The sequence below is a fragment of the Microtus oregoni genome, unplaced genomic scaffold, assembly GCF_018167655.1.
Source record: "Microtus oregoni isolate MIOR12 unplaced genomic scaffold, Mior012 000006F_ref0000085, whole genome shotgun sequence".
NCBI classification, from domain to species: Eukaryota; Metazoa; Chordata; class Mammalia; order Rodentia; family Cricetidae; genus Microtus; species Microtus oregoni.
In genome coordinates this window covers 41,742,324-41,766,550 of record NW_024543065.1, presented here as the reverse complement: position 1 = coordinate 41,766,550, position 24,227 = coordinate 41,742,324, and the positions used below count along the sequence as shown (strand labels likewise).

The 24,227-nt window shown below is 43.0% G+C and overlaps 1 protein-coding gene and 1 long non-coding RNA gene across 2 annotated transcripts; both read right to left on the bottom strand.

Annotated features, from left to right (window-relative positions):
* Nucleotides 1-4,785: 4,785 nt before the first annotated feature.
* On the bottom strand, nucleotides 4,786-5,384 carry LOC121449729. The gene is made up of 2 exons (XR_005974542.1): nucleotides 5,239-5,384; nucleotides 4,786-5,163 (listed from the first exon to the last, which is right to left on the bottom strand). It is a non-coding gene; the product is annotated as an uncharacterized LOC121449729 (long non-coding RNA).
* Nucleotides 5,385-6,920: 1,536 nt separating this feature from the next.
* LOC121449814 (leukocyte immunoglobulin-like receptor subfamily A member 6) lies at nucleotides 6,921-15,303 on the bottom strand. Its single transcript, XM_041654486.1, has 12 exons — nucleotides 15,255-15,303; nucleotides 13,104-13,139; nucleotides 12,639-12,923; nucleotides 12,215-12,517; nucleotides 11,642-11,926; nucleotides 11,201-11,500; nucleotides 10,604-10,891; nucleotides 9,654-9,950; nucleotides 9,132-9,434; nucleotides 7,443-7,562; nucleotides 7,069-7,135; nucleotides 6,921-6,993 (listed from the first exon to the last, which is right to left on the bottom strand). Exons 1-12 carry the CDS (start codon nucleotides 15,301-15,303, stop codon nucleotides 6,921-6,923), a joined length of 2,406 nt encoding a protein of 801 aa, XP_041510420.1.
* Nucleotides 15,304-24,227: the final 8,924 nt, after the last annotated feature.

Sequence of the window (24,227 nt, the reverse complement as noted above, 5' to 3'; positions counted from 1 at the left end):
CTGTTGTGGGAGAAGTGGGGTGAGGCTGGTTCAGAGAGGGAGCGGGTAGGTGACCCAGAAGAATATTTATGCGGGACTCCTGGAGACCTAGAAATGGGGTGTTTAGAGGCGTGGGGAGAAGGTGTAGGCGACTCCTTTTTGTACCTAAAAGAAACCTTTGAAGGAGGGGGGATAGGGGAGGTGGCCCCCGATTGGTCAGGGCGGGAAGGAGTGGTCCCACACGGTCAGGGAGGCGGGGAGTTGAGGTTTGTCTGTGGGATCCATGGTGGCAGCGGTTTGTCCGCGGGATCCATAGCGGCGGCGGGAGCAGAGGGTCCCTGGAGGGATGGCATTGCACCAGCCTTCCAGATGCGGGGGTTGGAGCCCATGACTAAAATGAAGTCTGTCCACAAAAGGTAACTGGCCAGAACCCAGCTACAGTACGGGGGAGAAAAAGCCCCAGCTGGGAGGAGACAATTACCGCGAACACGGCAAGCCAAGAGCGCTGGCATCCTGGCGTTCTTGGGGCGTGCTAACTCTTAACTGGCCCGCCCAGCTACCATACGGGGGAGAAAAAGCCCCAGCTGGGAGGGGACAATTAAGCTTTTTAGGCGCCATGCTAGGAGCGGCCCGAAGGGGACAGGAAAAAGTTAGAAAAAAGGAAGAAAAGAAAAAGGAGAAAAAAGTCCAGAGCACCGAACTCCGGGTGCACGGACTGAGCGTTTTAGCCAAGGGCAAAAACCCGGGGGAGCGGCCTAGCCCTAGCCCAGGGTGCGCAAAGAAAGCCGGCTGGACAGTCTTTGAACGCCCCGGGGGGGGGGGGGGGGGGGGGGGGGGGGGGGGGGGAAGGAAGCCAACCCAGAGTAACTCATGGATCAGGATGAGGCGGTGGAAATGGCCGTGGAGAACAGATGGGGGTGAGTGAAGGCTGTCGGTTCTTTAGACCTTGTCGGCGAAACCCAGAGGCAAAAGCCTCGGGTACCGGACAGAGAGGTCTCTGGGTCGAAGCGGCGGCACCAAAATGTTGTTCTTTGTTTTTTTTTTTTTTTTTGATTTTTTCGAGACAAGGTTTCTATGTGGTTTTGGAGCCTGTCCTGGAACTAGCTCTTGTAGACCAGGCTGGTCTCGAACTCACAGAGATCCGCCTGCCTCTGTAAAATGTTGTTCTTAATTCCTGCAAGTTAGACGAGGGTTAAGCGAGGAAAAGACACAGACACGTGTCGGTCCCATGTGGTACACTTTAATGGGAGGGGGAAGGATAACAACAGGTAAGGGAAACCGTGCAGACACACTAGGGGAAGCGGAAGGAAGGGAAGGGGGGAAGGAGAAGAGAGAAGAAGAAAGAGAGAGAGAGGGGGCTCGTGGCGGCCCCCGCTTTTTAATGGGGAATGCAAAAGCTTCTGGGAAATGTGTCCCCAGGGGAACGCTGGGAGTTGTAGTGTCGCAAGAGAACAACAATGTCCTTCCTCATCTTTCCAATGCAGTTCATTGCTACTTTGTTCAGGATTTCTAGTCTGATCAATTCCTTGTAACTGTGTAATAGTCTCTGTTTTTGGCCACTTAGAAGGCCACTGACTCACTGACTAGCGGTTATGAAGGAAGTATCCACGCCAGTACCCAGGAGGCCAGAAAATCTTTTTCCATTTATAAATAAAGTGAGTTCTGGTTTCTGAGGACCTATGGTTTGTACCCAAAATGCATGAGATGAACCAAATCTATCTTCTCCTCTCTTTTATTTTTAAGACCTCCACATAAAACCAACAATACTTAACCTCATAAGAAAAAAATTTTAGAATTAACACTTAAATGCACTGGCACAACTCTAACACAATCTCAGTGGCATACACATTGATATACAATAAGATCTCTTGAACTGAGACGTTTCTGTATAGCAATGAATATAATCAACAAGATGTAATAGCCTATACAACTGGAAAATATCCTCACCAATCACTAATCCACTACAAAGAACTCTGGAAATTAGTCACCAAAAGAACAATTAATCCACTAAAAATATGCAACAGACCTACACTGAAAACTCTTAATAGATGAACTTAAAATGACTGAAAACATTCAAAAACTGCTCAAATATAACATCCTTAGCCATTGGAGAATTGCAAATCAAAACAACTCTGAGACTCCATCTTATCTCTGTAACATGACCAAGATCAAAAATTCACTACTCACAACTTATGTTTAAGAGAAACTCGTCCACTGCTGTTGAATTCTCAGAAAATTAGGCATCAAACTACTTTAAAACTCAGCTATACCTCTTTAGGGCCTATAAACAAAAGATGCTCAACCATACAACAAGGACACGTGCTTAACCATGTTTACAGCAGAATTACTTTATCATACACAGAATCTGGAAACAACTCAAATGTATCTCTTCTACACACATCATGAGATAGCCACAAATACCATTAATATCTTTGAGTAACTCAGACTATATAAATTGAAAACCTGTACAACAAGAACTTTAAATCTCTGAAGGAAGAGATTTAAGCCATTAGAAAATGTAAAGATCTCCTATTCTCTTGTAAAGATAGCACCAACATAGCAAAATTGACAATGTTACTGAAAGCAATCTACAAATCTAATGCAAATGACCATTATACTTGTAACAAAATTCTTCAGACTTTGACAAAACAATCCTCAACCTTGTGAGAAAAGACAAAAACTCAGGCTAGCCTGAACAATCTTAAAATCCTGTACAATCAAGGAATTTCTGAATGTATCACAATCCCTGACTTTAAACTTTACTACAGAGGCAAAGTACTAAAATCAATCCACCTTGGATACAAATTCACTTGCCTACAAACAGCAGACTTTTGACAAAAAGGCAAAATTGTGAAATGAAAGAGCATTTTAACCTGCTTATGTCAGAAGCTACCTTAATTTAAACCTGGCTTTTTTCTTTCAGTTGAAGCTGCACGGCATGGCAGGGGGTAGGACATAGGCTCACTTTGTTAGACTGCCTTCCTGAGCTCTGGTGGGCAGATTTTTAACTATTTTTTTTAACTTGTAAATCATAAAATTAGGAGAATTTTTGAATCCTCTCCTCTGTTCTATAGACTGTGTGAGGTTAAATTTGCTCTCTAAACTTTCTTTTGTTCCTCCTTGCCTTTTACTTACAGGTGGGTTAGATTAACTGGCTACTGTGAGCACGTGGCACATCAGTCTCAGCGGTAACTTGGTATTCTTGGGCCAAAAGTCATTTTTCCTTCACCTTTTCTACCCACTTAGCAAGCAATAAAAGTTATAATTCTGGGTCTATCATGCTTGCAGATTCTCAATAACTCTGCCATTGTTCTGCTCCACTTTAACTTAGTTACCAAAATATATAACTGAATAATTTTTCCTTATCCCACATCTAACTTATTTACAAATTTTTACTCCCAATTTAAAATTTGTCCCACTTTTCTACATTTCTTTCTCTATTTTACATCTCTAGTTCTGAGCACTCACTACTCCCGCATCCACCGATTTTTTTCTCGCGGGTTCCTCACATCTGGTCACTTCTTCCTTGCTTTTTGGGAAACGCAGATCAGCCTGGTGTTCTCCTCCGTGCTTTGTCCAGTTTCCCTCTGGGATCCAGCAATCAGCATTCACCATCTCTCTCGTGTTGTCCCTTCTCTGGGGTCATGGAGTTAGGCCGTCAGCACCGCGTTCCTTTTTGTACTTCTTCCTCCGGCCTTCGTCTCGGGGTTCCATGGTCAGCTGCAGTTGTCTTTAATCTTGGGGTCAGTGGTTGGCCCCATGTTGGGCGCCAATTATGTCGTGGCCCGTGAGGGTCCAACATAAATTCCCTAATTCCTCAAACCGGCTGGAACAGAGTCGCGAGGAAAAGAACTGACACAGCTTACACCATCATCATGGAAATGGCCAGATCGCCATTAATTCTCCAAACATTTTATATACCCACACCAAATTGAGCAGGGAAGGGGGAAAACCAATTACGCCATCACCTAGGCAACCAGGTGCCTGGGCTCAAGTCACATCAGCATCTAGCAGTCAGGTAGGCCCTGAATTAGCATCTCTATAAGACATGCTTCCAAATTACAAAAGGAAGGAAGCACCAAATATCTGAACTCTTACGTCATCAGCTTCAGTCAAACATCTCTTCTCAGGTAATCCACATATTAACAAAAGTAGCTAGGAGCAGGCATCCTGGCCTTTGTTAAGGGCAGAGACAGCTTGTCTGCAGAGCTACATGATCAGCTTGGATCGGGCTAATGGCTTTTGTGCCATATCGAAATATGGGCCCACAATCGTGTTTCCCCAAGTTTCCCCCATCCTCCCCTTCTCACTTTTCTCTCCCCATCTCCCCTTACCCCATCCCACCCCACCCCCAAGATCCCAATTTTCGCCCCTGCAATTTTGTCTACTTCCCATGGCCAAGAGGATAACTATATGTTTTTCCATGGGTTCACCTTCTTATTTAGGTTCTTTAGGTTCACCCATTGTAGACTCCGTGACCCTTAATTATAGCTAGAAACCAAAAAATGAGTGAGTACATCCCATGTTCATCTTTTTGGGTCTGGCTAACCTACTCAGGATAGTGTTTTCTATTTCCATCCATTTGTATGCAAAATTCGAAAAGTCATTGTTTTTTACCACAGCATAGTACTCTAATGTGCTCTTTGGACTGGTGAGGGAGGGGGAGAGGAGTGGGGGAAGGAGAAGAAGTGTGGGAGCACGAGGAGGGAAATGGGAGGCTGGGAGGAGGCAGAAACCTTTTTTTCCTTTTTTTAAATAAAATAAAAAAATTAAAAAAAGAAAAGAAAAGAAAAATAAGCTAAGAAAAACACAAAACCAATAACTTTCTTTATTCCTCTTCTCTTTTCTTATTTTATCTGTTGGTCACTGACAAAGCGCTTTCCTTATTTATTAAATGCAGGGACAACAGAATCAGAGTTCCCAAAGTTATCAGATTTTCCTAGAGACTGGTTATGTCCGCCCAATGGTTGTGCACTTGAGGGAGATTTTGTTATATGAAATTTCTGAATCCACCCTTCTTCCATGGAATTCAGGGTCTGGATCTTCCCAGGCTGATAGACAACAGAGGAGCTTCTCAGGAGGGACTTTTCTGCCTGGAAGCTGAAAGGTTCACCTGCCCTCTCTTGGTGTCAGGATGCACAGCTGGGCATAGGTCACATCATTTGACTCATGTGTTGTATCAGCCTGCAGTGTGAAGGTGTAAAAGAATGTTTATATTGGGAACTGGGAGCCTGGAAGACTAAAGATATCAAGACCCACCTGCTCAGTTAGCACTTGGCCTTTTCTCTGTGGGTCATTTGAATCCAGTAATTCCTTTGGCATGAGGGAAGAAGAGGTGGTTTCTGCCCTTCTGAGTCTGCAGGGTTTCACTTGGGCATAAAAGTCTTTGGAGGAGTCTTTTTCATGTTTTCTCTGCAAATGAGAGACAGTGGGACAGAGAGAATCATTATGACTCACCAGAGGCTCTCCTTTCATACTTCCTCAGGGTGCATGAGTGACATTACAGACATTTACATAAAACTAAATGATTGCTGATGTGGTCTTCTGGGACTTCCAGAGGACTTGGAGTATTTGTTAATTTCCTCCATGCACTTCTGACATATTATTCTGACACTTTGATTTCCTCAGCAGTGCCTCATCTTTTAAAAAGAGAATGTCCCTGCCCCCAGGACACTTGAATGTGCCATGTCCATTACCCAGATTGACTGTTGGAGGAGAGCTGCTTGTTGGTTCCCGGCTACCTGGCTTGCTTGACCCAAAATAATCACACAGAAAGTGCATCAACAAAATCACTGCTTGGCCTACTAAAGCTAGCTTCTCACCAGCTACCTCCTATATTAATTTAATCCATGTCTATTAATCAGTATATCACCATGCAGCTGTGTCCCACCGGGTAAAGTTTCCAGTGTCTATGTCTAGCAGCTCCATGGTTTCTCTCTCACTCGGCCTTTCTCTTCCCATGCTATAGGCCAAGCCAGTTCTTTATTCATTAACCAATAAAAGCAACAAATAGACAGAAGGACCTCCCACACCAATGTGCCAGTTCATCACAGGTTTCCTTAAATTGACACTGTGCCTCACACAACCTCAAAATGCATCCTCTAACTCATTTCCTTAACACACTTTGCACTGCTCAGTCTATGTGTTTGTCTCTGTATTATCTCCCATCCAGAGCTTATTCCAGTGGGTAGGAAGACCTATGTCATGCTACATCTGCAGCCCTTACAGGAAGCACGCTCTAGGGGGAATCCAGGAACTGGAAAGATGAGTCAAGCGAAAGAATGTTTGCTGTGTAAACCTGAGCACCTGACTTTGGTCCCTATTGCCCACATAAAAAAGTCAAACAAGAATGCACATGCCTAGGACTTAGGGGACAGTGATGTAGACAATGGTATTAAGGGTTCAATGGTACCAGTTCACTCAAGGAGACAGCTCCAGGGTCATTGAGAGAGCTTATCACAGAAGATGAGTTGTAGAAAACTAGAAGAAATCAGATGTTGGCCCTCTTTCTGCCTGTACTTACACAAACGTGCCTACACATTCCCATGTACATGGTTCTCATTTCCTTGGGTTTCCTATTAATTTACTTCTTAATTTTATAACTACAGATTAAACTCAAGGCCCTATACATCTGAAGTGATCACTTAAATACTGAGGGACAATTTCTGACCATCATTTTATCATAAGTTCTTAGAATTGTGGATAAACAAGAGTCTCACCAGAATATCCAGCTTTATGCTGTCTGCATGCTGTGTGACCTTCACAGTAGCATCTGTCATAACAAAACATGCAGGTCTTCCCCTGTCCAGATTCCCAGGATATCTCACTTCCCCAGACTCCCTCCCTATCCCAGATAGGGAAACAGAAGATGTAGTGGGATAGGGGTGCATAAAGACGATTTAGTGTCCCAGTTGCTCCACCACTCCTGTGATGGTGAAACCTCAGATATCTCCCTCCCAGGCCCTTTTCCTCTCACACAAGACTTCTTCCTGGATGGCAGGAGCTGGCTTGGAGCTGGGGAAACAAGAGGGTGTCAAGTGGCAGAAAGGAAATTCAAGCAGGTAGAGTCTGTTTCTGAGCATGATTTACCTCTTCTGGTGGCTTTTGTCCCTGGTCACCGAATCTGCATGATGTTGCAAATGTGTCTCTGTCTGGACTGCAAGAGAGAAAGTCCCTCAATGGGGAAACTAGAACCCCTTACCTAGCACATTGAGGAAAGGATGGGACCTGTACGACTCATTGTGTATGTGTTAAAATCTCCCAGGAGATGGAAAAGTCCATACAATACAGAACATTGCACTTGTTTCATGATGTTTTGCAATCAGCATCTGCAGAAGTGTTTCTAGGCTGACATGTCCCAGACTGACCTTACTTTGGGGGTCAGTGCCCTGAGCTCCTTCTTGGATATTCCACAGTGGGACCCACTAACCCCCTGAGACCCAGGCCTCCCACACCCTACTCACCTCCCTTCCTGTCTTTGTTCTGATGCCTGAATCTGAGGATAAGGAAGACGGTGAGGAAGAGGAGCAGTAGAAAGAAGGCCACAGAAATGCCAATCACAACCTTTTGGTACCTTGCCGGTCCTAGGAGACAGGTAACATCATGAATGAAGAATTGTGAATAAGAAGTTACTGTGTGATGCTGAAGAGGCAGTCATAGAGCCTGAATGGGTCTTCACTAGGCCCTCTGCATATAAGTTATTATTGTTGGTTGGTTTGGTTTTTGTGGGGAGTTTCTGACAGTGGTGGTGAGGGATATATTACACTTTTGCCTACACTTGGGACACATATTTCCGGCTGGATGACCTCACCCAAAGTTGATCATGTTTCTGCCTGATGTTATGGTATTCTTTTGTGCCATTTTCAACTAATGTACCTGTGTGGTCTAGTCTTTCCTGGGGCATATGGTGCATGGGTAGTGAAGGAGACTGGATGTGTGAGAGGGAATGTGAATGAGTGTAGGAAGGAAATGCTGTAATTGGGATGTATTATATAAGAGAAGAATTAATAAATAAAGAGAGAATTGACTATGTGGTTGCTCCATGTTAGGTGTTTGTTACTTACTATCATTTTCAAACTCATGTAACCTGGGACCACCTCTGAGCACTTTCAGTCAGTTTTCCTGCCACAGATCACCCTGAAGGATGGTGCATAGGTGAGGATTGAACCCAGGTTATCCGGTCTTTCACCATATTCCCTATCCTTGAGCTAAACCTCATTAACTGGAAGGAAAGATCCTGAATGTCCTACCCTATCCCTGTACCATACTCCTAGACAACGTCACCAACACAATGGCAGATGGAGCAGAATCACTGCAGAATACAATTCTAGGATCCTTTTCTGTAAGTAGATGAAACAGGTAAGATCATCATTGAAAGACATTTAATGTCTGTGTCAGGGTCTCCCATTTACACTTGTAGAAACTGAGAATCACATAAGGGAGTGGCTAGAACATGTCAATCTCTCTAAACAAGAATTTACTAACTGCATCACTAGCTTGATATTTCCCAAACCCACCTTGCAAAAGTGTTATTGCCTAGACCTCAGTAGTCAGACACAACAGGAATGAAGATCTGTTTTTCATGGCCTAACAATTGCATGGGGAAATTCTGGGGAATTATCACCTGCCATCATTTTCAGTGATTCAATCTAGGACAGATCAACAATATCACCTTCTATCAGAGTACCTCTTCTGCAGCCTAGCTTCTGAGCCTCTGGTTTTCTAGGAACCATGTTAGGAATCTCTGCTTCACACCTAGTAGCTTGGTCATCACCCAAGCTGATAAATGAATGAAGATGCTTGGGGACAGAGTGTCAGCACATACTCATGGTGAAACAAAATTCCTAGACAAGAAAATCTAAAACCTCTATGGAAATGGAATTTGGGACACAAGGGGACTGTGGGGAAATTTGAAGGGGTAATGATGAGTGGAAGGATGCCCTATTATCTCATCTTTTATCAGTCTTCTACCTACACTTCAGCTTCTCCAGAACCATCCAGGTTCCTACCTAAAATCTTCTGGGACTCCCATGCAGAAGGTGAGATGATGAGTAATTGAGAAAGAACAGTTTGTTTCTAAATCTCTACCTAGGTCAAATCCTAGGTCAATAATCTTGTCTTAATTGAGCTCAAAGAGGTCTGTGTCATCTCACCTGAAACTATGATCTCCACAGAGACACTGGGGTGTGACAACAGGTAAGGGGATGAGCTTTGGGAACCAAAGCATACATAGGAACCCCCAAGAGCTGAGGTCACAGCACTCATGGAGAATTCTGCCTGATTTTGTAAATCTTGAAACTGTGATTTTTGATGCAAATAGGGATGGGCTGCACCTTCCTTGAACAGAAGGAAAGTATCCACGGGGACTGATGATTGACACTGCAGGGTCACAGTCCCTCCTAAGGAAACAGTAGTGTCTGGATACACAGAGAGATTTGGTGTAACAGCAGGGTACCCTAAAGAGAAGAAAATTAGTGAGTGTAGGACTGCAGCCATTGTTCTGAGTCCCCCATGCAGAACCTAGGCTCTCTATATTTTAACAGACTATGCAATCCTTCTACCTGGACCTATTGCTCTGTGAGATATTCATCATCATCTTGATGATGAATTCCAGGTCTCCCCTCAGCTTAACCTATGCCAAGATGGGTCCCAACTGAATACACTAAAAACCTTACCTGTGATCAGGATTTCCAAAGGGTCACTGGGGGCTGACCACTCAGAGGAGGAACTGCATGCACCAAGGCATCTATATTGACCACCAATGGAGGAATTCACAAAGCCTAAGGTGAAATTGGCATGAAAATGTCCATCCTGAGACTGATGGACAGAGACCTGGGTGAGGCCACTTTCCCCCATCTTAAACAGAGCAAATCTGTCATAACTTATCTCAGAGGAACACTTGAGGATCAGGTTCTCTCCAGGGGTAAGGACAGGGCCTTTTTGGGTCAGCAGGGAGGGCTTCTTTGACAGTCCTGTAAACAGGAGACTCAGGAAGCCATACAGCTGGATCTTTCTATACATTCCACATCCCATCCTGCCTTGACCATGCCATGGCCATTCATACTCTGGGCCTTAGCACTCAACAGATTCCTTCAGCCACCATGGCTTTAAACCTGCCTTGAGGCAGCACAACATATGACAAAGGGTTTCTGGTGCCAAACAGTTGAGTAAATGAGACTTCCTCACCTGAGACATGTATCTCCAAAGGGTCACTGGCCTCTGACCACACATGCGAGGTATTAGTATAGTATCCATAACATCTGAAGGGCTCACTCTTGCCTGATGCCACGGTGATCTCAGGAAACTGAGCTAGGGACTGTCCAGTGTGTGAAAGCTGTGCCTTTTGGGACCTGGAGAAATTTTGATCTGCCCCAGTCAAAATGAACCAATCATATTTTTTAGATGAGACACACTTAAGGGTCACGTTCCCACCTGAGGTCACCACAGGGCTGGGCAAAGCTGACAGAGTAGGTTTACCATGGTGAACACCTAGGAGAGGAAGAGGCAGCCTGTTTAATGAAAGACAGCCCATAATGTCTCCAGCAGAAAAGCTGAGGAAGCACACCTATGGAAGATTATTTCTTGAGGACAGAGGCAAAGATAGTGACACTTAGTGACCTCTCACCTGTCACCACCAGCTCCAGGGTATCACTGTGCTCTGTCCAACCAGAATAGTTGTAAGAGTAACAGCGATATTTTCCTGCATGATGTTTTTCCATGGATGCTATTGAGAACATGGCCTTGTTACTAGGATCTTTTGGAGTTTGACTGTCCCAGGGTGCTGGGCTTCCTTCTTTATAGAGGAAATACATTGGTTGCTTTCCTTTGGTCCCCTCACACGAGATGATCACACTATTCCCTAAGGCAATCACAGATCCCGGCTCAGCCCTCAAAGTGGGTTTCTTAAGTTTCCCTACAAGGAAGTAGAAGAGAAGGATGTGGGGTCAATCATACAGTTTCAGAGTAAAGATCAAACTTGCTCCTGATCTTGAACTTTACTCCTAAATAGAAAAAGAACCAATGATGTCATGGGAAGACACATCATTCTCCTGACCGTCCCAGGTTCCATTCCTATTATGCTCTCCCCTCATTTTCTATACAGTGACTCTCATGGTCTGCATACTGTGTCAGTTGACTCAGAAACACATCATACACCATGGTCTAAACTGGGATCCTGTGTCTAGTAGAATATGATTCTACAGAGACCCTGAGGTACCCTCACCTGAGATCAGAAGTTCCAAAAGGTCACTCCCTTCTGACCACACCTGAGGATTACTTCTGTAAGAGCCATAGCATCTGAACCTCCACCTTTGGCCGAAGGCTGTTGGTTTCACTCGGAACTTGGCAAAAAATAACCCAGTGTTTTTATCTTGTGAACGCTCACTGCGCAAGAACTTCTGATCATCCTTAGTTAAAATGAACCAGTTGTATGAATGATTTGAGGTACAAGAGAGTGTCACAGTCATTCCTACAGTCACAACAGGGTCTTGCAGTGGCAACAGTATGGGTTTGTTGTAGACTCCTAAAAAAATACACCCGAAAAATTAAAGTGGACCACACAGTCTAAATTGCCGCCCACAGCTTTCCTTCTATGGGAAATAGTGCTACAGCAGTCGTTGCTTGAGAGTGATTTCTGGGGCAAGGATTTTTGAGTTTCTCTCACCTGTCACCACCATCTCTAAGGTGTTACTGCGTTCTGTCCATCCAGCAGAGGTGTAAGAGTAGCAGTGATATCTCCCTGCATTCAATTCTTTCATAGATGAAATGGTGAGTTGTGCATTACAATTGTAGACTATTTGGTTCTTTTGGTCCCGAGGATCTGGGCTTCCCTCTTTATATATCACATAGATTAGGGTTGGTAGTGTTGCCTTACACCAGATGGTAACATAACTCCCTGAGTTGATCACAGAGCCTGGCTCAGCCCATATGGTGGGCTTGTCAAGGGTACCTGCAAAGAAGTAGGAAGAAAGGAGTTGCACCTGTCACTAAAATGTTACAGAGAAGGTCACAATTGCCCCTAATACATAAGCTGATCTGCAATAGCAGAAGTACACATAAAGACCACACATTTTTATGGATCTTAGATTTCATTATTAGTATCTCCCATGGTGACCAGCTGTATCAGAAATTAAGTCCAGTAGCCCTGGTTGTCAATCACCCAACACAAATCAGGAATTTTCCAGGGACCCTGTGTCAGTTGTAATTATACTCAAAAGAACGTACTACACTTCCTTACCTGATACCAGGAGCTCCAACTGGTTACTGGGCACCGACCACAGCTGAGGGCTGCTGAAAAAATAACCATAACATGTGAACTTCCACCTCTTGTTGGGGGTCACCGGATCCACCAAGAACGTGGCTCTAAATATGTCAGAGTATATTTTCTGTGAGGGTTCAGGACTCGAGAACTTCTCACCATCCTTCATTAGAATGAACATATTATATGGCTTTTGTGACTCACACTGAAGGGTAACTCGCCCTCCTGAAGTCACCACAGGGCTGGGAATGGCTGACAGAGCAACATTGCTGACGTAAACTCCTAGGAGAGCAGAGCAAGGCTGTTAGGAGAACTTATATGAGAAACATGGTTCCCCACTTCTCATATTTGAGAAAGGAGCCCCCTTAAGGCAAATCCAGGGGCTAGGGGAGGGTTCTGTTACCTGTCACCACCAGCTCTAGAGTGTCACTGTTTTCTAATGAGCCATTGGTGCTTGTATAAGAACACCAATATTGGCCTGCATTGTTCCATTGAACCAAAGAGATAGAAAACTTGGCATTATTCTCAGTTTCTAGAAGGGCTGTTGGTATCAGGTAGTCTTGACTTCCTACTTTGTAGAGACGATATTCTTTGGCCTCTGAGGGCCCTTCACAGAAGAATGTCACCTGGTTCCCAGTGGCTACCACATTTCCTGGCACTGCTCTCAGTGTAGGTTTAGAGAGGCCCCCTGAAAGAAATTGACAATTGTTTCCCCAGAACTCCCCTTCTGATACAGTCTTCTTACCCAGAATCTTTTAGGCATCCCCAACATCAGGCCAAACCAGCTGTTCTCCATCTGCTCTGCTCATGAGTTCCCCTTAATCGCGCCCAAAAATGTCCAAACTAGGACAGCTGGGAAGATGCTTACCTGCTGATGCTGGGTTCCAGAGGTTCGGGCTTAGTCCTGGAAGAGAGTGAGCTGTGTTTACACTAAATCATGAGCAGGACCTACACTTCCAGGTGCCTTCGGATACTGCTCAGACATCCCGATCGCCCAAATCATGATTGTGAGGTGGATTTCTTCTCAGAGAATATTTCTCCCTCCCCATATGTTATCTCACCAATAAACAGCAGCACTATAAGAAATGGGGTCATGGCATCTTCCAGTTGCTACAAGTTTGCAGATAGATGATCTTCTTTCCAAACACACAAACACAAATTGTGTGGCCTTTGCAAACTGGTTTCTGATTTCTGTCATGCGAATGTCATACTGGCAGCCCCTGAAGAAGCGGAACTCTTCTAACCAGCTGCCTGACTCTTCCCTTTCTGGGCTTGATGGGTTGGGCTAAAGATTTTGTGGCTTCTGTCTCTCTGTGGTTCCTTAGTTTTTGGGGTTTTGTGTGTGTGTGTGTGTGTGTGTGTGTGTGTGTGTGTGTGTGTTTCTGAGACAGAACCTCTTAAACCTCCTGGTGGTCTCAGATTCATCCTTCTTTCTCAGCGTTCTGTGTACTATATTACAAACCCAAGTCTGACTGTGGCCTCTTCCTGCAGCACATCTCCACTGTAAACACCTGCATCTGGCTAAATGCTCTCAGTCATCACAGACCAGGACTTAACACAACATAAGCCTGATGGTTTCCTGACATAGCACCTTTACTTGAGGGATATAGTGGTTGTTTTTTTTTTTCTCTTAGCTCTTGGTTCTCCTCCTTTACTCTTTCATACACACCAATCTCATGGTTGGTTTCCTAGCATGCCTGGAAGATGCTTTGGGATGTTGTATGAATATTACCTAGAGATACAAGAACAATGCCTACACCAGCCACATGAAACAATGGTAACAGAAACAAAGACAAGACTCCATACAAATCTAGCTGGTGAGACAATGAGTTATATTAGGGCTCTGTATAAAAATGTCTACAATCTTGTGATTTTTGTGTTTCATTTATTTGTTTATTTGATTGTTTGTTTAGACAGGGTGTTACTATGAGCACCAGCTATACTGGAACTCACTCTGAAGACCACACTAGCTGTAACAACCATTCTCACACCCAATTGTTAATAACAGTGTCTTCCACTATGGCCAAAAATATTGGAAACATCTCAGTGATTTTGTCCCTGGAAAAAAAGCTTTGCCTACAAATTTTAACTGCCTATAGTTCTGATTCTTTCTTGTTCAACAACAAGAAAGAATAGAGATGGGACCAATGTTCTACAGGTCACTTGAGTGTAGTAACAGCTACAGAGACTTCAATAGGACCAGAGTATTGCCATGGTAGAGAGCAGTGTTCTACAACAAAGAAAGATGCAGGCTGATGCTGCTGGGATCATAGAGAACAAAAGGAACACACTGAGCACATGGTCTTTTATTTCTCCTGAATGAACATAGAGAAGACATGCATGGAAATGGAGAAAGAAATGTGCTGAGCTCACAGCATTGATTTGATTCTATTCTGCTAAATAATAATCCCCCATAGATTGGTTCCTTTTTTCCTATCACCATACATGTCTAACATAGGGACAAATTCTCACCATTCTCTTTTCTCTTGTGTTCCTCTTTTATTGTTCAGAATCCTTCTGGTTTTGGTAAAAGCTGAATTAGATTTAATGCCTGTTCAATCACAAATGTCTATTCTAAACTAGTGTTATTGGCATCTCAACTCTGAGCCTCAGCACCATCCTGATTGTCTAATATCAGTGTCATTTTCACCATATTCATAACTTCGTGATTGCTTGTGATTTGGATGTACAAGAAACGATTAACCTTCAGACAGTTTTACAGTGTAGTTGGCATGCAAGAGGGATTTGGTTATGTAAATGTTATGGTTAAAGGGCCCCTATCTGCTCTCATGTTTTGCATACGGTTAATATATTTCATCTAAACTGTGAAGGTCATCAAAATCAAACTTCCCCAAAATGAAAGTTCCCAAAATGCAGACAGTTCCTTATCCAAGAAAGAAGCCAACATTGTTCAGTGCCTTATCCTACCCTTGGGAAGGATCATTGCAGGGGTAATATTTCCTTCATGGTGTCTGAGGCAGGATCAGGGCTCCAAGACTGTTGTTGCTCTGTTCTATACCTGTAAACACATTCTTCAAATACTTTGTATTGTTGTCTGCTGTCCACATTAACGCTAAAATAGGTTAATTCCTACATTTATTCACGGGTATATTGTTTTATGTGCAGGTATCAGTTTTGTTGTGGGATATTTTTTCACTGTGTTACAAAGTTTTGCTTTGATTGGTGTAATTAAAGGCTTAATGGCCAAGAGCTGGCAGGAGGTATAGGTAGGACACCAGGGCAGAGAGAGAACTCTAGGAAGAAGAAAGGCAGAGTCACCAGTCAGACACTAGACACTGACAGGACACTGGAGCTGGAAGATGGATGAAAGATTATGCCATGATAGCTAGGTAAGAGAGATCGGTAGGATTTCTGGGGGAAGAGAGAAGAAAGGGAGAAAGATCTAATCATGCAGAGTGTGCCATAGAGATTCTAGAAGACTTAGAGCAATTCAGAGGTGCAGAATAGAAAAGAGGTAACTAAACCATGCAACATGACATAGATAAATAAAAAAGGTTAATTTAAGCTCTACAAACTAGATAGAAACAAGCCCAACCTATATGCTGATTTTTCATAATTGACAAAAGTCTTTATGTCATTATTGGGAGGCTGGATAATAAGTCAGAAAAAGACTCCTTACAAATGGTGTCCATTGTGGGGCTAAGTATTTCCACACAGTTCTCAAAAAAGATTTTAAAAAATACCAAACATGGAACCAGATGTCACTTCTTATTCCCAAGATCTTAGGTGGCCACTGCCTGAAGCTTGAGCCAGCCAGCACCATGTATGGAGATTCATGATAGGTTTAAGGCTTGTGTGTTTTTAAAACAAAAAGATAAGACACCAAAAAGAGAAGTAACACAGGTAATCCAGCCTTTCAGACTGTCTCTGTTGCAGTTTCCTCAAAATTCTGCTTCTAGAACAACTTCAGATCTGCTAGGTGAGAGGGTTCAGCCTCACAGACAACACAAGTCAAATGTAGGATAGATCCTACACTTCCCCATCACATTGGGATAGACAATAGCTAGTAGCTCTCTCAGGACTTGACCGTTATCTTAATTTTCTTAGGGATTCCTAAAGATCCATCATCTCCAGACAACAGGAAGCCATCTAGAGAGTACAATGCCTGTATTTCCAAGAGATGGGGTTGGTGGTTTCTGGTCCTTCAGTGGTTTGTGGATGTTTGACCTCATTTTGGATGTTAGATGTAAATTGTTACTGGTCATGGTAAGGGAGGAAACTAAGTAAGTGATGTGTATTCAAAGATCACTGTCTGAAACGAAAAAAAAAAGGCAATATATGGCAATAACAGGATAAAAGGGTAGATTACTGAATATACACATAGACTAAAAAGCAAACATTAGTCTCAAATATTTTACATTGGTATGGACTTTTATATAGTGATAGAAATTTAAAATTACCTTGCTATGTTGTATATACATTTCTACTCTTCTTTAAGGTATTGTACCTATGCAACACATTTAAAAATGTAATGAATAATTAAGAGATACAAGTTAAGAGTTAGCCATATGTAATAATAATCAGACTTGTAGTCATATTAAATATGTCTTAAAGTTAACAAAGGTATATTTTAAATGGATAGGTGGTCTTCAAACACTTCAGAAATCTAAAGAATATGTCATTTAAGATTTCTTTTCATTTAAGATGTTTTAATAACCTAAGGCTTTTTATGACACTGGGATATGTGTACTCCTTGAAGTATGAGTTTACTTTTAAAAAGGATGAAGAGCATAGAAGAACCTACATACGAAGTTTGAGTTTTTTGTTTTTGTTTTTGTTTTGTATTTTTTTTATTGAGAAAAGGAGAAAAAGAAACAAGTTTCCCCTTCCTCCCAGCCTCCCATTTCCCCCACTCCTCCCACCCTTCTCCCCCTCCTCCCAACCTTCTCCCCCTTCTCCCACCCTTCTCCCCCTCCCCCCAATCCTCTCCCCCTCCATCTCCAGTCCAAAGAGCAGTCAGGGTTCCCTGCCCTGTGGTAAGTCCTAGGTCATCCCCCCTCTGTCCATATCTAGGGAGGTGAACATCCAAACTGGCTAGGCTCCCACAAAGCCAGCACATTACATAGGATCAAAACCCCATGCCATTGTCCTTGGCGTCTCATCAGCCCTCATTGTTTGCCATATTCAGAGAGTCCGGTTTTATCCCCTGCTTTTTCAGTCACAGTCCAGCTGGTCTTGGTGAGCTCCCAGTAGATCAGCTCCACTATCTCAGGGGGTGGGTGCACGCCTCGTGGTCCCGACATCTTTGCTCGTGTTCTCCCTCCTTCTGCTCCTCATTGGGACCTTGGGAGCTCAGTCCAGTGCTCCAGTGTGGGTCTCTGTCTCTATCTCCATCCATCACCAGATGAAGGTTCTATGATTATATGCAAGATATTCTTCAGTATTGCTATAGGATAGGGTCATTTCAGGTTCCCTATCCTCAGCTGCCCAAGGAACTAACTGGGAACCTCAGCTTGTGCACCTGGGAGCCCCTCTAGGTTCAAGTCTCTTGCCCACCCTAAAGTGGCTTCCTTAACTAAGAATTGTGGTTCCATGCTCCCCTATCCACCCTTCCTTTATCCCCATCCTCCTGTTTCCCCAAGTCCCCCCTCCTTCCCTTCTACCTCTTCTCTCCCCATCTCCCCTTACCCCCATGCCACCACACCCCCAAGATCCCAATTTTCTCCCCGGCAATTTTGTCTACTTCCCTTAGCCAAGAGGATAACTATATGTTTTTCCTTGGGTTCACCTTCTTACTTAGCTTCTTTAGGTTCACCTATTGTAGACTCCGTGACCCTGGTTTATGGCTAGAAACCAATTATGAGTGAGTACATCCCATGTTCATCTTTTTGGGTCTGGGATACCTCACTCAGGATAGTGTTTTCTATTTCCATCCATTTGCATGCAAAATTCGAGAAGTCATTGTTTTTTACCGCAGCGTAGTACTCTATTGTGTATATATTCCATACTTTCTTCATCCATTCTTCCATTGAAGAGCATCTAGGTTGTTTCCAGGTTCTGGCTATTACAAATAATACTGCTATGAACATAGTTGAACAAATGCTTTTGTCATATGATAGAGCATCTCTTGGGTGTATTCCCAGGAGTGGTATTGCTGGGTCCAGGGGTAGGTTGATCCCGAATTTCCTGAGAAACCGAAATACTGACTTCCACAGTGGTTGCACAAGATTGCATTCCCACCAGCAATGGATGAGGGTACCCCTTCCTAAACAGCCTCTCTAGCAAAGGCTATCCTTGGTTGTTTTGACTTTAGCCATTCTGACAGGTGTAGGATGATATCTCAAATTTGTTTTGATTTGCATTTCCCTGATTGCTAAGGAAGTTGAGCACAATCTTAAGTGTCTTTTGGCCATTTGAACTTCTTCTGTTGAGAATTCTCTGTTCAGTTCAGTGCCCCATTTTTTAATTGGGTTAATTAGCATTTTAAAGTCTGGTTTCTTGAGTTCTCTATATATTTTGGAGATCAGACCTTTGTTTGTTGTGGTGTTGGTGAAGATCTTCTCCCAGTCATTAGGTTGCCTTTTTGTCTTAGTGACAGTGTCCTTTGCTTTACAGAAGCTTCTCACTTTTAGTAGGTGCCATTTATTCAATGTTGCCCTTAATGTCTGTGCTTCTGGGGTTATACATAGGAAGTGATCTCCTGTGCCCATCTGTGGTAGGGTATTTCCCACTTTCTCTTCTATCAGATTCAGTACTCTTCAGAGTGATATTGAGGTCTTTAATCCATTTGGACTTGAGTTTTGTGCACGGTGATAGATATGGATCTATTTTCATTCTTCTACAGGTTGACATTCAGTTGTGACAGCACCATTTGTTGAAGATGATTTCTTTCTTCCATTGTATACTTTTAGCTCCTATATCGAATATGAGGTGTTCATAGGTTTGTGGGATAAAATCCGGGTCTTCTATACGATTCCGTTGGTTGACTTCTCCGTTTTTATGCCAGTACCACACTGTTTTCATTACTGTAGCTCTGTAATAGAGTTTGAAGTCAGGAATGGTAATGCCTCCTGAAGATCCTTTAATGTATAGGATTGTTTTGGCTATCCTGAGTTTTTTGTTTTTCCATATAAATTTGATTATTGTCTTCTCCAGATCTGTGAAGAATTTTGATGGGATCTTGATGGGGATTGCATTGAATCTATAAGTTGCCTTTGGTTGAATTGCCATTTTTACTATGTTAATCCTCCCAATCCAAGACAAGGGAGGTCCATCCATTTTTTGGTATCCTCTTCAATTTCTTTCTTCAATGCCTTAAAGTTCTTGTCAAATAGATCTTTCACTTCGTTGGTAATACTTGTCTCTGTAGTTCCTGTTCATTTACCCTGATTTTATATCTCCAGTCTTCCCCTGGATTCTGTTTTCTTCATTACCTCCATTTCATTCTTCAAGTCTTGAACCGTTTTCCTTACCTGTTTGATTGCTTTTTCTTGATTTTCTTGTCTCTCTTGGGTATCTTTGAGAGATTTATTCATTTCCTCTACCTTTTTGTTTGTCACTTTTATTTCTTTATGGCAGTTTTCCACCTCCTTTTTAAGGTCCTCTGTTATTTTCATATAGTTCCCTTTAAAGTCAATTTCTTCTATTTCTTCTGTAGTAGGGTGTTCAAATCTTCTTGTTTCAAGATCCCTGGATTCTGTTTATGTCATGTTGTTTTTCAGGTTGTTGGAGGAATTCTCACATTGGCGTCTGCCCATCTCTTCCTTGAAATGGAGCCGGGAGAGGCCTGGTGTCTTGGTCCAGTCTTTGCTGTGACTGACTCTCTTGGTGGATCTCCTCAGTGTAGAAGCAAGAACTGTTCCTGTCTGGATGGAACTCCTCAGCACTGAAACAGGGCCACCTTGTAGCCCAAAGACACCTCTGACAAAAGGGCTAAGTTGGCGAGCAGGGCAGGGTCTGGTCGATTAGAACACAGCAGAGCCTGCAGCACAAGCTAATGGTTCCTGTGCTCCCTTGTAGGGATCTTCAGGCCTGCCTGGCAGGCAGGCACGCACCCTTCTGTGTGGGTAGCCTTAGTGCAGGAATAGGAAACTGTTCCTGAGACAAGGACCTTGCAGACAACAGGGCATGCTGGCGGTGGGGGTGGGGGGCTGGGTCTTGTGTAAGAAGATGCCCCAGCAGCAGGCGCTGGGGGAGGGGGATTGTGCTCTCTTCCAGGACAATTCACCCTGGAATAGCACACACTCACCCACCCAGAAGGAACTCCTCAGCGCTGAAGCAGAGATGCCTGGTAGCCCAAAGACCAAAAGAAAGCATCTATAAGAAATGATTCTGGCATAACTGGATGTCAACCTGTATAAAATCAAAATAGATCCTTGTCTATCACCATGGATAAAACTTACGTCCAAATAGATTAAAGACTTCAATATCAATCTGAACACACAGAACTGATAGAAGAGAAAGTAGGAAGTAGTCTACAACACACGGGCACAGGAGACCATTTCCTAGGTAGAACCCCAGTAGCACAGACAATAAGAGCAACAATGTATAAATAGGACCTTCTGAAACTGAGAAGCTTCTGTAAAGCAAAGGACACTGTCATTAAGAAAAAAAAGGCAACCTACTGACTAGGAGAAGATCTTCACCAAACCCGCATCAGACAAAAGTCTGATCTCCAAAATATATAAATAACTCAAGAAACTAGACATTAAAACTCTAATTAATCCAGTTAAAAAATGGGGCACTTAACTGAACAGAGAATTCTCAACAGAAGAAGTTCAAATGGCCAAAAGACACTTAACGCTATGTTCAACCTCCTTAGCGATCAGGGAAATGTAAATCAAAACAACTTTGAGATACCATCCTATGCCTGACATAATAGCTAAAATAAAAATAAAAACACTAGTCATAGCCTATGCTGGAGAGGTTGTGGAGTAAGGGGAACACTCATCCATTGTTGGTGGGAATGCAAACTTGTGTAACTCCTTTGGAAATCAGTGGTGGTTTCTCAGGAAACTGGGAGTCAACCTACCTCAGGATCCAGCAATTCCACTCTTGGGAATATACCCAACAGGTGACCAATCATACTACAAAAGCATTTGTTCAACTATGTTCATAGCAGCATTATTTATAATAGCCAGATCCTGGAAACAACCTAGGTGCCCCTCAATAGACGAATGGATAAAGAAGGTGTTGCACGTATACACTTTAGAGTACTACTCAGTGGTAAAAAACCATGACATCTTGAATTTTGCATGCAAATGAATGGAAATAGAAAACACTTTACTGAGTGAGATAACCCACACCCAAAGAGAGGAACATGGTATGTCCTCATTCATAAGTGGATTCTAGCCATATCAAAGGACATTGAGTCAATAGTTCGTGATCCTAGACGAGCTAGGTTTATTTGTTTTTCAATCTTATAAACTTTTCAAGTTTTATGTAAGTTATATTTTTCTGAATTTGCTAGCAAGGAAAAGTATACATATAACTATCTGTTCTTCCAATCCTCATTAGAAACCCAAGAAGAATAAAGTATTACCTGATTAAATAGAAAGTGCAGGACAAATAACTCCAAAATTATAGAAACTTGAGATATCTGGCTTCCTAGACAGTCACCCCAAGATCCCTTTACAATATTGGGGCATCCATCCTCAGATGGCAGTTTTAGAATATGTGACAGACTTTTCTGTGAAACAGGAAGTTTGAAGGACCATCCTTTCTTGTATTGGCAAATTTTGGCAGTTGCTTTCTTTTGTGTCCTGCTTGTCCAATGTGGATAGCATACCATCAGCAGATGAGACAATGGCTTTTTTACAGAGTGGATATCTTGTTACAATAAAACTCAAACTTCGTGTTCGGTCAGTCCCAGTGCCCAAGCAGGCTGAGCAGGGAGGCGCTATGCCCCCAAAGAAGCTGCTCAGCCTCCTCGGGCGCTGGGACCGACCGAACCCGAATCGCGAGGGCAAAGGGGAGGGCGGTAGCTCCTTTGTCCCCATAGCCTGCCTGCAGCAAGCAGGGAGGGCCCTTTGTTTGCGAGCTAACCAAGCAGCATGGAGTTTCGATCTGGGCACCGAGTGAAACATCATTGTGGTGAGTGAGTGCTGCGGCAGCCGGGAAGAGGGAACTCAGAGGTACCTCAGGCCGCCTACACTTCCTGGTCATCCTACAGGGGCTATACTGCCCGATACCGCCTCTCTCTTCCTATCCCATCGAGCTAACATCCAGATCCCCCCACCCCCTTTCTCCCTCCCTCCCTTCTTTGGTGGCATAGCGCCTCCCTGCTCAGCCTGCTAGGGCGCTGGGACCAAACCCAATCGTGAGGGCAAAGAGGAGGGCGGTAGCTCCTTTGTCCCCATAGCCTGCCTGCAGCAAGCAGGGTGGGCCCTTTGTTTGCGACCTAACCAAGCAACAAGGAGATCTGATCTGGACACCAGGAGAAACATCACTGGGGAGTGACATCACTGGGAAGATACATCAGTGGGCAAGAAGACCTGATCCTGTAAAAGAAGATCCATAGGGGAGTATTGGGAGGAAGAGATGGGCAGACGCCAATGCAAGAATTCTCCCAACAATCTGAAAAACAACACAAAACCACCAGAAGCCAGCGACCTCACAACAGGAGGACATGAACACCTTAATCACGAAGAAGTAGAAAAAACTGACTTCATGAAAGTGATTGACACCCTTAAACAGCATATAAAAAACACCCTTATAGAAATAGATGAGAAGTATAACAGAAAGTTCGAGGAATTGAGTAAATCAGTGAATGACACCCTAGGAAACCAAGGAAAAACAATCAAGCAGATAATGGAAACAGTTCATGACTTGAAAACTGAAATGGAGGCAAAGAAGAAAACACAAACAGAGGGCCGGCTGGACATGGAAAATCTAGGTAAACAAATAGAGACTACAGAAACAAGCATAACCAGCAGAATACAAGAGATAGAAGAAAGAATCTCAGATTCTGAGGATAACATAGAGAAAATAAATGCACTGATCAAAGAAAACAGCAAGTCCAACAAACTCTCATCACAAAACATTCAGGAAATATGGGACACAATAAAAAGACCAAACCTAAGAATAATTGGAGTAGAAGAAGGAGAAGAAGTGCAGCTCAACGGTACAGAAAATATACTTAATAAAATAATAGAAGAAAACTTTCCCAGCCTGAGGAAGATGTACCTATGAAGGTTCAAGAAGCATACAGAACACCAAATAGGCTGGATCAAAAGGCATCCTCTCGCCATTTAATAATCAAAACACAAAATATACAGAATAAAGAAAGAATATTAAGAGCCGCAAAGGAAAAAGGCCAAGTTATTATAAAGGTAAACCTATCAGAATTACACCTGACTTCTCTATGGAAACGATGAAAGCTAGAAGGTCCTGGATATATGTACTGTAGAAACTAAGAGACCATGGATGCAAGCCCAGACTACTATACCCAGCCAAGCTTTTGTTCACTATAAATGGAGAAAAAAAATTTCCGTGATAAAAACAAATTTAAACAATACGTAGCCACAAATCCAACCGTTCAGAAAGTAATACAACGTTATGTACTTATCAAAGTTCTTTCTCAGAAAGAGGAAAGGTATTTAGCAGGGATGTCTGTCACCATGGTCAATCATAGTCCGCTTATGTTTAACATTTTATAAACTAGAGGTGTTTCTAACACAGCATTTCATATAAATGAAGCCATAATTTTGACAAAACAGGTGACTATTGGGTTCAGATTACAAATGTATATTATAAAATAAGATGCCTTGTGCCAGATGAAATTGAAAAGCTTATCAAGCCCTCCTCGTGATATAAACAAAAGAATGTCTGAAAATAAATCCATGAAATGACTTTAAATATTCAATAAAATTGCATTTCCAAAGCAAAAAAAAAAAGCAGAAAGTAATAGAAGAAAAATCACAAACCAAGGAATTCAACAATGACCACAATAACTCAGACATCTAGTGACCCTTCACCAGCACAACTCGAGGAAGGGAAACACACAAACCCTACTACTAAAAAAGTGACCGGA

Excerpts from the sequence above, each read along its gene's own strand:
- LOC121449814 (XM_041654486.1), bottom strand. The coding sequence starts at position 15,303 with ATGTGGACAGCAGACAACAATACAAAGTATTTGAAGAATGTGTTTACA. Across the intron at positions 12,518-12,638 it reads TCTAGAGCTGGTGGTGACAG|GAGTTTACGTCAGCAATGTT; the intron begins GTAACAGAACCC and ends CTGCTCTCCTAG. Across the intron at positions 7,136-7,442 it reads GAACAAAGACAGGAAGGGAG|TCCAGACAGAGACACATTTG; the intron begins GTGAGTAGGGTG and ends TCTCTCTTGCAG.